The sequence below is a fragment of the Rhincodon typus genome, chromosome 16, assembly GCF_021869965.1.
Source record: "Rhincodon typus isolate 14 chromosome 16, sRhiTyp1.1, whole genome shotgun sequence".
Classification (NCBI taxonomy): Eukaryota; Metazoa; Chordata; class Chondrichthyes; order Orectolobiformes; family Rhincodontidae; genus Rhincodon; species Rhincodon typus.
The window spans coordinates 29,913,537-29,927,522 of NC_063347.1; the positions used below are offsets into that span (position 1 = coordinate 29,913,537).

Consider the following 13,986-nt stretch of genomic DNA (forward strand, 5'->3'; position numbering starts at 1 on the left):
TCAGACTACATTGATGTCTGTGATAAGCATTGTAGTTTCTTTAGTTGTTTTAGTGAACAAATTTTCTGATACTTATTCTCAGCAAGAACTCTGCTGCAGTGTTCATTTTTGTAAAGCTAACATAATAGGTAGAGTTTGCTGACATTGGAACTGTGCATGCACATGACTCCAGACCCATTACGTCATTACATCATGTGCAAAGTCTGCACTGCTCATATACACTGAACTGGCAGGATTCTGGATAGGGACTGTGGGGAGAAACCTAACAGGCCTTTGGGGGCTGCTCAGTCCAGAAAAATTTTACATGTTTCAGTAAATTTGCCCCTCATTCTTTTATATTCTAGGGAATACAAGCCTAACCTACTCAACCTCTCTCTTAAAAAAAAAACCAGACCTAGGAAACCTTCTCTGGATTGCTTCCAAGGTCAGTGTTTCTTTCCTTAGATACGAGGAAGCTAAACTGTTTGCAGTACTTCAGCTGTGGACTAACTACTGCCTTGGATACTTTTAGGAAGACTTCCCTATTTTTCTCCATTCACTTCGAAATAAAGGCCAGTTTCAGTTGTGGTCATCACAGCTCTCGCACATCTTTCTCTCCAGTCAGCAAAAGGATGTATGCTGTCCCTTTTGGCCACTATTGTGTTTAAATACTGGGACATCAATTTGCAATTAAAAACAAACTGCTCCAGCATCTTCATGACAGCCTCACACTTCACTCTGGGTTGGAGATGTGCATTCATACTACTGCACCATTTCGTCTTTGTACAATTCACAGTATTCTCCCTATAGCACTAATTCAGCATACATTTGGTTTACAGTGACTAGGTTTTACTAAAACACCAGCCATCCCCCTATCTTTCTTGTGCTTCATCGAAGTCTGAAATAATTGTTTTAATCTTCATCTCCATGTGTGGCGGAGTGACCCCCACAGTCGGCTTAGTACACAGACTGAGTGATGAGGCATCTGAATGTACAGACACAAGACCTTCTAGTTCCTGAATCATTTTAAAATAAATTAAACAATAAACCGCCTGCCCGCGCTGCGCACACAGTTTTATAAGTTCCCCTCCATAGGATGGATTTACTATTTTAATGTATTTCTAATCGGGAGCCGATATCTTTCCTGTTGGGGATCAGCGGTGAGGGATGTGCGCCTGAACCGGGCGGACGGGCCCCATGTGCGGCCTGGTCGGCGTCACCGTCCGCTCTCTGCCCTCAGCCGCTTTACAGCGACTGGCTGCCCGCTTTTCCTCGAGCCGGAGCTCGGGCTGGGGGGCCATGCAGACCGCAATTGTCCGTTGTGTCCCCACCGAGACCAAGTTGACCATCTCGCTGCGGCTCGGGCCCGAGGGCGGAAGCCAGCGGCATCTGCAGCGGGAGCAGAGCGAGAGCCTGCAGACGGCGCTCGGCCGCATCGCCCACAACCTGGTCAAAGCTCAGGCCAAGAAGCCCCGGAAAGGCCGTAAGGAGGCGGCCTCGGCCCCGCTACAGGCCTCGGCTCTGCCAGTGATCCTGTACCAGGGAGAGCAACCGGTTCCCGGGGACACAAGGAATGCCGAGGCCTGGCAGGATGGAGCTATCTTACAGGTGGGCGAGTCCAGGTACCGAGTGGAGAGAAACCCACCCACTCTGACCCAGCTCCGGTTACCCACCTCCATCTTGGCCGGCTTCCCGGTTTGCCCCAAGGTGGAGGTGGAGTTTGGGGAGGCCTCGCACTCCTTGTTCGAGTGGTGGCTGAAGGAGGCGACTGGGAGCTGGGAACCAGCGGCTAACGGCCGGATCTTCACCCCCAGCAACAGCCACATCGGCCTGAAGCTGAAGCTGAGATGTCAACCGGGCGATGAGCGGCGCTTCGGGGCACCGGTGGAGCTGGAAAGTGCTGGCGTGGTGGAGGCCGGTCCCGGGGCTTGTACCTTTGACAGCCGCCAGTGGCTCACCCGCCGGGCCCTGGAGGAACCGCTGGTCCGGGTGGTTTCTTACAACATCCTAGCCGACGTGTACGCTCAGACGGAGCTCTCCAGAAATACCCTGTATCCTTACTGTCCGCCCTATGCACTCGAGCTCGATTACAGGCAGAACCTTGTCAAGAAAGAGCTCAGCGGCTACAATGCCGACATCATCTGTCTCCAGGAGGTGGATAAGAGCGTGTTTACCAACAGCTTGAACCCGGCCCTTAATGCTTTCGGCTTTCAGGGAGCGTTTCGGATCAAGGAGAAGCAGCACGAAGGCCTCTCGGTTTTCTTCAGAGCCTCCAAGTACCGGCTGTTAAGTCAACATGATGTGACCTTAAGCGAGGCTTTGGTTTCGGACCCTTTACACGCCGAGATTTTGGAGAAGATTTCTACGAATCCCAAAGTCAAAGAAAAGGTTTTGCAAAGATCAACCACACTCCAGGTACTGTTTTAGAGTGGAAATTTAGTATTAATAAATAGAATAAAAAAGTAACAACTGCAGTATAATATCTCTGATCATTAAAATGCATTATAATGAATATTATTACAACAAACTAACGAAGATCCACTTAGGAACTTTAAAGAATATTTTATGCAATATATCTTAGATCTTCAGAATGTTGGAGCATCAAACTACTGCTGAAACAGCCGAAATCCTAAGCAACATGTGTTCCCAGCAACATTAGTATCTGGGTTTATAACAGGGAATGGAGTGATTAAACATCTTAAAAACGGTCCACTGATCAGAGAGTTTGTAAATGTTGTCCTGCCTGACAAACCTCAATGCATTTTTTTAAAGTAACCAAGTATAGATGTTATTTCTGTGACTTTCTGGAAGCCATATGCTAGGACTCCCTCATTGAAGACAAATTATTAAATTTGATAAGAAATTGGCTGCAGCAAGAGACTGGGTAGTTCTCGCAGGCTGTGTACCACTAGTGGTGACCTATGAGGCTCTGTATTGGAGCCTCCACTATTTACCATATTTACTAATGACTTAAATGATCAAGGAGGAAGACAGATGAATTTGCTGATATCTGTCCATGTGCACTATGGAAAGTGGATTTCAATGTAGTGTTACTGGTGAATTCTACTATTTCTTTCCTTTAAGACCAGACAAGACTTGGGTTTCTTCCTTATAAGTTTATTCATGCATGCATGGGAGAAGTACACATTAAAAAAAATTGGCAGATAACTCAAATCATCATCATGAGCAAAGGTTTTACGCTACTCTTATAGCTGAATAGAGGCTTCTTATCTATATCTAAAAGTATTTCCTTCTAATTAAACTTTGACCAACCATATTTGCATAACTTGCATTCCAAGTAGTACACATGATTATATTATCCAATCATATTTGAACTAATGTGATTGTATCACCATATGCATCTCCTAGCTGCAGTATGTGCTTTGCCGTTACCTACAAACTTACATTATTTTCCCTTTCAGTTCTTTCTGTTGTCCCTTGGCAAATGCCCAAGTTGAGTTGTTGTCATACAGCACAGAAACAGACTCTCCAGTCCAACTAAAGTCCATGCCAACCATAATCCCAAATTGAACTAGTGCCACCTGCCTGTGCTTGGCCCAGGTCCCTCCAAACATTTCTGATTCGTGTACATTTCCAAATGTCTTTTAAACATTGTAACTGTACCCACCACTTCCTCTGGAAGTTCATTCCACATGTGAACCATTTTGTAAAAAAAAAATTGCCCCTCAAACTTTTTTAAAATCTTTCTCCTCTCACCTTAAAAATATGACCCCAGTTTTGAAATCCCCATCCTAAGGGAAAGACATCTTCCATTCACCTTATCTATACCTCTCATTACTTTATAAGGTCATCTCTCAACTTCCTACACTACAGTGAAAAAAGTCCCAGCCTATACAGCCTCCCCATGTAACACAACCTTCCATTTCCACAAAATCCTGGTAAATTTCTTCTGAACCGTCTCCATCTTAATGATATCCTTCTATAACAGGGTGACCAGAACTGGACACAGTGCTCCAGAAGAGGCCTCACCAACATCCTGTACAACTTCAACGCAACATCCCAACTCCTATGCTCAAAAGTAGGCCAAATAAAGTGTCTAATACCTCAAAACACCATCCTTTCCCAGCTGGAAGTGGGATGACTTTAAAGTTTCTCACTAGATGCATCTTGGTCACTGAAAACTGTTAGTTAACTCTTTCCAAGCAACACCTACAACATGACCAATTTCATTCTGATTGGCCTGAGCTAAACATGATTTAAAGGTGATGGACATTGACCAAAGTCACGCCCTCACTCCACTGTCTACTGACAGGCTCCTTGTCAGTTATCAATGGGTCCATCCTCTTCATTGAGATTGTCATTGTGACATTACTCAGACAAATATTCTTTGCTTCATTAAAGAGAAAAGGGAGGCCAACGTAATCTGGACTCTGGATTGATGTCTTTGAGCAATCTCAATCCTAGCTTAATTAGAAAAGTTCCTATCAAATCAGACACTCCTTATGACTGTTTATTTTTCCCTGGTTTGATTGTACTATGTGGAATCTTAGAATCTTATACATTAATACAAAAGGTCAGAAAGTATGCTAATTTCTACACATTTGTTATAAAGTCTATAAGATCAGTTCTGATTACATTTATGTTACATTTAGCCAATCACCGTACTATAATCCATTTATAAACTTGACAAGCTTGGGAGTACCATCTGTCTATTTTGACCTTGTAAGGTTAAAATAAACACTGTCTCTCAGTGCTGCAGCTGCAATTACAACTTTAACTTCCCAACATGTCTTCTATTTGCATGCTTTGAGTTGGTTTAAAAAGGAAGTTTGGTTTCCTCATGTACCGTCATCCTTAATATATTCAAATTACCAGTTCGATGACTGATTCCAAGCCATCTCACCTTTTTTTAAGATTGGAGATGATGCAAAAGATTTTATTCTCCTCCTATCATTCTACTTCCAAAAATTTTCATACTATTTCTCTTTGCTAAATAGAATGTGAATTATCCTGTCATTTCATTGGTGTAAACCTAAACATTAAACAAGTCATTAACAGCATTAAATCGTATTACTGTTGATGAAATTCAATCATTTTAGAGTTATAACTGTTACTTACAGCTTAAGTGAGTCATAAAATTCCTTGAAATTTTATGCTTTTAGAGGACATGATCTTGCTTATCTTATAATTATTTTGTCACTCATATCTTAACCTTTGGGTGTGATCGTTGCTCAAATTGTCTATATTCGTATTCTCTTCGAGTTTATCTATTTCCACAACTTGTTCTAAAATTCACTGTATTCTATTATGCATGCTGTCTTAATAATAGACTCTGACTTGTGCTCCTTAATTTGGTTTGTTATTTCAAGTTCTTTACTCACAGATCACTTCAGTCAATAACATTAAAATAACATCATATGTGAACTTAAAAATTCTCAAGCTCTCTAATCCCTTTCAATTTCAATTCAGTTTCAAAATCCTTCAACCACTTTAGAATGCCAACCCATGCAAATCTTAACACAATTCCTTTTTTTTTTGTGTGTATCCAGGCTTAGTGGATTTGAAATACCTGATACTCAATATAACATTTTTTACAGCAGTTCTCCTATTCTCCATCATGTTGTTAACAAACGGCTTGGGTGGGTTAAGGATATATAATATTATCAATTTTCTATATGTTTGGACAAAATGAAGCAACATAGTTCCCTCTGCACCCCATGCATTTGTTAACTTGAGTTCTGCTTTTACTCAGCTGCTGACCATTAGCAAGCAATTTACTTTACAATTCTACAGCCCAACATATGATGAAATATTTAGAGCTGTTGAACACACTGCCAATTTGAAATTCATGTGTTTTTCGTTTTGTATATTTTTAACCTGGCACACTCAACAACTGAATATCCACTGGCCTTTAGGGTGGAGAATGCCAAAGATTCACAATGGCTGAGCAAAGAAGGACCTTCTCAATCTGAGTACTAAATGGTGGATCCTTTATCCTGAGGCTGTGCCCCTCAGTTTCAGATTCTCTATTGAGGGGAAACAACCTTTTAGGTATTTACCTTGTCAAACCTCCTCAGAATTTTATACACTGCAATGAGATCACCTTTCCTTCTTATTTCCAAACAGTTTCAGCACAATCTAATCTCCCTATGAATAGGATTACCTAATAATTCTAGGAGTCCCATCTAGTGAACTGCGCTGCCTCCATTTAAAGTGTTTCCTTTCTTGCATCAGGAGACTAAAACTGCACAGAGTTTCAGTTCGGTTCTCAACATGTACAATTGTGGCAGGACTTCCTTACCTTATAGTAAAAGCTAAAATGATATTTGCCATCCTACTTGCTTTTTCTTTATTCATTCACGGGATGAGGGTATTGCTGACTAGGCAGCATTTATTGCCCATCCCTAATTGCCCAGAGGACAGTTAAGAGTCAACCACATTGTTGTGGGTTGGGAGTCACATGTAGGCCAGATCAGGTAAGTATGGCAGTTTCTTTCCCTAAAGGACATTAGTGAACCATGTGGGTTTCCCCAACAATCGACAATGGATTTATAGTCATCATTAGATTCTTAATTGCAGATGTTTATTGAATTCAAATTCCACCATCTGCCATGGTGGGATTCGAACCTGGTCCCCAGAACATATCTGGGTGTCTGAATTAACCGTCAAGCGATTAAAACTCCCAGGCCATCACCTTCCATGTTGTACCTACATGCTAATATAAGCATAGAAACATACAAGACAGGAGCAAGAGGAGACCATTCGGCCCTTCAAGCCTGCTCCACCATTCTTCACAATCATGGCTGATTGTCCAACTCAATAGCCTTAATCCTGCTTTCCCCTCATAACCTTTGATCCCATTCGCCCCAAGTGCTATACCTAGTCGCCTCTTGAATACATTCAATTTTTTGGCATCAACTACTTCCTGTGGTAATAAATTCCACAGGCTCACCACCCTTTGAGTGAAGAAATGTCTCCTCATCTCCATCCTAAATGGTCCACCCTGAAACTTCATACTGTGACCCCTGGTTCTGGACATGCCCACCATCGGGAACATCCTCCATGCATCTACTCTGTCCAGTCCTGTTAGAGTTTTATAAGTCCATGAGATTCCGCCCCCCCCACCCTGCAAAATTTGTCTGAACTCTAGCTAAAACAATCCCTACCTAGTCAATCTCTCCTCATTTGTCAGACCCGCCATCCCCGAAATCAGCCTGCTAAACCTCCGTCGAGAGCAAGAGCATCCTTCCTCAGAAAAGGAGACCAAAACTGCACACACTATTCTAGGTGTGGCCTCACCAAGGCTCTATATAACTACAACAACACAATTTTGGGTTTATTGTCATAAAATACTGGTCGTTATATACTGGGGACTGAAATACAAAGTCATGCTGCAGCTATACAAAGCCCTGGTTAGACCACATGTGGAATGCAGTGAGCAGTTCTGAACACCAGATCTATTAAAACATGTGTTTTGACCTTGGATAAGGGGGAGTATAGATTAGCCAGGATTATACCAGGAATTAAATTACTAGGAGACATTACACAAACGAGGGTTATATTAATTGCAATTTAGAAATTTATAAGGTGATTTTTATCAACATGTACAATATATTAATGGGAACAATCACCATCCTAGCTTGGAAGTATATAGCCTTTCTTTCAGTTACTTGGTTAAAATCCTGGAACTCCCTCCCTAATGCTATCAGTGTACCTACACAAAACGTACTGTACCTATTCAAGACGACAGATCATGATCACCTGATCAATGGCAACTTGAGATGGATAAGAAATGCTGGTCCAGCCAGTTGCACCCACATACCACAAACTAATTTTTAAAAATTGTTATGGTGTTTAGAGAGAGATTACTTCCACTAGTTGAGAAACCAGTACAGAGGCCAAAGTCTAATGTCACACACCTTTACAGGTGTGAGCTATGAAATATTGGCAAAACGTTTGGAACTCTTTTGCAAACATCAATGGATACTAAATTAATCATTAATTTTAAATCTGAGATTGATTTGACTTAAAATGAAAAGTACTAAGGGATGTGGGGAAAAGGTGGATATGTGAATTTAACTTACTGTTCAGTCATGATCTCATTGACTAGCTTGCGGAATTATTGAAATATCTCGGGAACTTGTTGATTAATTCAGTGTTTCCTGTACATTAATGATCCTAAATACTTATTTTTATTTAGGTTTGTGTACTTGAGTCTCTTAAAGATTCATCAAAGAAGTTGTGTATTGGTAATACTCATCTTTACTGGCATCCAAAAGGTAAATTTTATATCTCTTAAGATTACCTACTGTGCTATTCTCTTCCTTTTCTTTTCTCCTCTGTCCATTGTGGATATTGGTCTTGCATCTGTTTGGCATGAATGTCCTCCATTGAAATTTGTTTAATTGCAAAATCCTCCCTGCAATCTATCCCCACAACTATGTGGTGCACCTGGGATGTCCGAGATAGAAGTTTAAACTAAATAATTAAAATGTTCAAGCCTGACCTCTTGAGCTTTTGGAATCAATGTTAATAATTTAACTCTTTCGTGAGACAGCTGTAAACATCTTGTCTCCACCAAGAAGCTCAGAGGTTTGTTTAGTTTTCAATATTTTCCACTATGACCTTTTTAATAGAAAAAAACAATATTTGCTTTACAATTACTTTAAAGCTTGTTGACCATCTTCTCAAACTGGATGTTTTCATTTATTTTGCATCTAAAAATTTCAATTTTCAAACTAAAAGTTTAAATTAAATAATCATCACAGTTGGAAACACCAAGTTGGTCAGTATCTGCAAAGGAAGGAGAATGCTGATATTTCAGACATTGTCCATTCATCAGAATTCTTGAGTGGTTTTACATATTTTCATCGGTCTGTGTCAAAAAGTCTATTCATCATCACTCCTGTGCTCACTGACGTGTCCTGTGTTGGTTGCTAGTTAAGCCATATCTCTACTTAAATTTGTAATTCCTGTTTTCAAATTTCTCTGTGGTCTTATCCCTTTCTATCCTCTGTACTTTCCTACAGACGTATAACACAATGCACTCCTCTGTTTTGTCTCTTCCAGTGCAATCCCAATTTAATTGCTCCATTATTGGTGGTCATGTTTTCAACTGCTAAGGCCCCAACCCCTCATACTCCCTTCCTGAACCCTTCTACCTCTTTCTGTCTCCTCCCTTTTAAGACACTACACAGATACTGGCTTTCTTCACCTGTCCTCATACTTGTGTGTCTGGTGTAAAATGTTATTTTATAATATATCTGTGAAAATCCTTGGGATGTTTAATAATATCAAAAATAGTACATTAGTGCAAACTGTTTGTATGAGAATGCCTATTCCCTGTTGTGTTTTATGGGAATCCTAGTGAAACCACTGCTTAATGGTATGAAGTGTTATTTTTATTAAACAACATAGGGGCAGATGTTCTTTTCCCTTCCCAGCACTGTTGCTATAGAGCATACCTAAGATGTGTGATTTAAGAATTCCTGCAATTCAGGCCATCAGTTAAGGTCAGATGCTCTCCTTGTAGAGGCCAATTCCATAACATTGTTTGCAACTGAAAATGGGGATGGAAATCCTGCTGACATTATGAAAGGAATTATTGTTAAATAAAAACATTATGAAAATGAAAGAAAAGAACAAAATTGACCACATATTAGACATCTTTGTAAGAAGTGCACCACATTTTACTAAATGACCAAACTAGAGGGGAGGGAATACAACACACACATTTAAATTCCAGTCCAGAGTTCAACTTAGCTTTCCACTGGAGGTTGAAGTTTTGGTATTGCTCGGTGTCCTGGGTGACTCAGTTCTCTTTCATTTTAATGCTGCCATGATGGTGGACTGGTTCTTATACTCTCAAATATTATGTGTGTAGATGGACATTGCAATGACTTATGAAAAATTGTTTTAAAGTTAAGGCAAGGCAGTGGCTTAATGGGACGTCCATGAAATAAAAGAAAAACAAAACTGGGATTTGTGGATCAAGAATCTGTTGCTGATCACAATGATCTAAGAATAAATTACCATGGATGCTGAAAATCTGACATTTAAACAAAAGTGCTGTAAATACTCAACACATCCAGTAGCATCTATGGAGAGAGAAACATGTTATGAGATGAATATGACTCTTCAGAACTGAATGAGGGCAGGAATATGATGGATTAACTGCTGTTGAAAGGGGAAGGAAGAACAAAAGGAGAATTATGAGATGGAGGGTGGGAGAGATTAAATGACAAAGGTAATGGTTGTGTCAAGAGACAAAACGTTTGTTCAGAAAGTGTATAAATGCCATAAAAATGAGTAAGTTATGATCCGACCTGATGTTGTTCCTGGACAAGTCAGATCCTAGACTGAAACCTGGCTTGTTAGATTATATTTTGATTCATTTGTTTCACATGACTGTTCAAGACTTAAGTAGAACTTTTTTTAAAAAAGTCTGTATTAACTATGGATGTTTCCCCTAAGATGACCTTCTACGCTGGAGCTTGTTTATCTTGTCCGTCATAAAACCCTGCCAATGTATACAAATACCCATTAATTCTAAAGTCAGACCTCTGAAACAAAAAGAAGGTGCATGGCTGCAGGAGTACTTGCAAGTTAATTATTAACTTCACTCACATACACACACACACAGGTAATAAATGCCCAATCATTGATGCCCACATCCAGTTAATGCATTAAAAATGTGTATATGGGGATATATATCACACGATTCGTATCACAAATGGCACTGTCTGAAGCAAATCATGAAAAACAAGATTCAAACCAGAACATGGCCAAAAAAAAATCAAAAAGGGGGACAGGATTTAAGGTCTGAAATTGTTGAACTCATTGTTGAGTCCAGAAAGTTAGGCTACTCGGCCCATGGAGTCTACTCTGCTGTTCAGTGGCAGATCTGAATTCCCAACTCCTTTCCAGGCTGGATAGAAATGTGGGTATGAGAGCAGGGGGTGGTGAATGAAAATGACTGGAAGCTCAGGGTCAAGCTTGTGGATTGAACGATGTGTTGTTCAAAGCAGTTGCCCAATCTGTGTTGGTCTCCCAGTACAGAGGAGTGTGGGTGTATAAATATGAGTATACAAATTTGAAAAAATACAAGTCAATAATTCCTTTGCTTGGAAGGAGTATTGAGATCATGGACAGTCAGAACAGAGGAAGTAAAAGTATTACACCTCCAGTAGTTGCATGGGAAAGGGTGATGTTTTGGGGATGATTGAGGAGTGGAACAGACTGCAATGGAGGGAACAGTCCCTTCACTTTCCCAGTCCATCAGTATTGTAATGATGTATTTGATGGTGGCATCATACTGGAAATGGTGGAAGTGAGAGAGGATGATCCGTTGAATCTGGAGGCCATTGAGGTGGAAAGTGGAGAAAGGGAAAAGTTATCATGGTTTTGGAGGGGTGAGAGCAGAAATGCAGAAAATGGGTCGGACATTACTGAAGTTTGGACATCAAGGGTCTTGTCACCCACAGTAGAAGGTAATCTTCAGTTGAACAGCAGAAAGACATATTAGAAGCACTACTGTACAAGATCGCATCATCAGAACCTTACAAAAGCCTCAAACGTTGCTTCCAGTAAAGCAGTGACTTACATGTACTACTTTCAATTTGATTTACTGTATTTGCTTCTCAATGTGGTCTATTCTATACTGGGGAGACCAAGTACAAATAGTGACTGTTTTTGTAGAACACCACTGAATCTGTATGCATAACCCCTGAGGTCTTGATTGCTTATCATTTTAATTCACCAACTTGCTCATCTCATCTGACATTTCTATCTTCTGCAATGTTAAGTAAAGTGCAATGCAAACTCAAGAAAGTGCAAACTCCATCAGTCACTTGGCAGCCTTCTGAACTCTGTGTTGATTTCAACAATTTCAGGTCATGAACATTGGTCCTATTTTTCTTGCTGTTTTTGGCATGTGTTTGAATCTTGTTTTGACATTCTTGCTTTTTAGTAGAACTGTTCATCGTACTAGCGTTTATATTCAACTTGGACAAATACTTCGCCCCTCTACAACAATTATTACTAATACCTTTGCCATTGTTCCAAGATAACTGTCATTTAATATCTCCCATCCTTCCTAATTGCAAATCCAATCATATTTCTACCTTGCATCAATTTTGAGAGTCAGGTTTAACTTGAAATGTTAGCTTTATTTCTCTCCCTGCAGATATGCCAGATCCATTTGCTAGTTGTATCATCTTTTTTGTTTTTATGCCAATATGATTTGTTGGATATCATGTCTCATCAGTTTCTACACCGAAGTGTATGCATTCATATTGAATTTTGTTTTGCCAGGAGGCCATATTCGCCTTATCCAGATAGCAATTGCCTTTCGTCACCTTCAACACATTACAGCAGAAATGTACCCTGATATACCAGTAATATTTTGTGGTGACTTCAACAGCAGCCCAAACTCAGGTTTGTATGAGTTTGTCACCAAGGGACATATTTCTGCTGATCACCCAGACTGGACTTCAAACGGTGAGGAAGAATGTTGCAGCATGTCAATTATGCACTCCTTTAAATTAAGAAGTGCTTGTGGAGAACCTGCTTACACAAATTATGTGGGTGGTTTCCAGGGTTGTCTGGACTATATTTTTGTAGATATGAATGTGTTTGAAGTTTTTCAGGTTATTCCTTTTCCAAGTCATGAGGAAATCACCTGCCATTCGGCTCTGCCAAGTGTTTCCCACCCATCAGATCATATTGCACTGATCTGTGATCTGAAGTGCAAATAAGTTGTGGGCCTCCTGTAACTTCTGGAAGTTAACAATTTTGAATGTGTACAATGTCAAACAATGGACTGCCCTTATTAATAGTTATCAGTATCTATAAAAGAAAATAATGATTGGTAATGTTTTGGATTGTGATCTTTGTTAATAACTGCCTGAAGCTAACAAACCTGTTATTCCTGTAGTTTGGTGTTTGTTTTTATAGTCTTAATGCAATGCAATCAACAAAATGGATATTTATAAACTAAAAACCAAAACCAGAATGGAGCAACTACTGGATTTGTAATTGATGCAAAAAGTTCACATTTCACTGAAATATTGTGTGCAGTCTTAAGGAAACAATAGATTCCGAACAGAACATTAAATTATAATTTAATACTGAAAATATGGATTTTTCTTTATGTACAATATGGTGAACATACACAGCCAACCATCTGGGTATTAAGATTATGTCCACTGGATATTCCAAGAGGCAGATCATGGAAATGTTGCTGATTAAAGATTTGAACATCACTGACTATTTAGTGCAAATAAATTAAACCATTATTGTTCAAAAGGCTAAAATTCCTGACCTGTCAAGATTATTTGAGCAAAATTCAAAATAAACTGTGTACCTCGACTTTCAATTAGCCAGCCTTACCTTCAAAAGGATATGTCAAAATGATAAACTTCACCTAAAAGTTATGAAAATACACTGACACTATATAATGAGGACAATGGAGGATGCAGCGTGATAAGAATGTTGGCAATGGTGAATTAGTGGCCCCTTCCACATATCACTATTTTCCAAAATAACAAAAGGGCAGCATAACATCAGAGATCATGGTTTTATTTTACTGCCAATTTCACCTTGTGTAAGAGTCTGAATAATAAATTTTTAAAATTTTCATTGAACTAGAGATCATGAATGCTAGCTTAACTGGCTTTGGGTAATACTGCATTTAGAAAAGTGCAAATGTAAAGCTCAATTAAAGTCAACTTTCAATTGTGAAAAATTGTAAATAAATTTAAGAAAAATATAGACTAAGTGACTGATTTTTTTTTTAAAAATATAGCACCTTAGCATCAAAGGACATCATTATATTAAGTGGTAATATCACACATCTTTGCATGCTTTGCTGAGAGACAGGTCCTAGACATAGTTAATTGTGAGGCAGTATCTTTACAGTTGAAAGTGGTGGTTCGTTGCACTTGTATTTTCGATTGAAGTGCAAATTAAACTTGTATTGCTGGCATTATTCTGACCGGTGTGCTAGCTATCTCACCAACTGAGTTAAGTGGCTTTCCAGTGGTAATG

General features: G+C 39.6%; 1 protein-coding gene across 1 annotated transcript; it reads left to right on the forward strand.

Moving 5' to 3' along the window:
• Positions 1–1,005: 1,005 nt before the first annotated feature.
• Positions 1,006–13,710, forward strand: pde12 (phosphodiesterase 12). Its single transcript, XM_020537419.2, has 3 exons — positions 1,006–2,394; positions 8,141–8,219; positions 12,253–13,710. The coding sequence occupies exons 1-3, from the start codon at positions 1,177–1,179 to the stop codon at positions 12,693–12,695; spliced, it is 1,740 nt and encodes a 579-aa protein (XP_020393008.2). The 5' UTR covers positions 1,006–1,176; the 3' UTR covers positions 12,696–13,710.
• The last annotated feature ends 276 nt before the right edge of the window (positions 13,711–13,986 follow it).

What these genes read in the sequence shown, in the direction of transcription:
- pde12 (XM_020537419.2), top strand. Translation starts at nt 1,177, where the DNA reads ATGTGCGGCCTGGTCGGCGTCACCGTCCGCTCTCTGCCCTCAGCCGCT. An exon ending in AAAGATCAACCACACTCCAG is followed by an intron (nt 2,395 to 8,140) that starts GTACTGTTTTAG and finishes ATTTTTATTTAG; the next exon opens with GTTTGTGTACTTGAGTCTCT. An exon ending in TCTTTACTGGCATCCAAAAG is followed by an intron (nt 8,220 to 12,252) that starts GTAAATTTTATA and finishes TTGTTTTGCCAG; the next exon opens with GAGGCCATATTCGCCTTATC.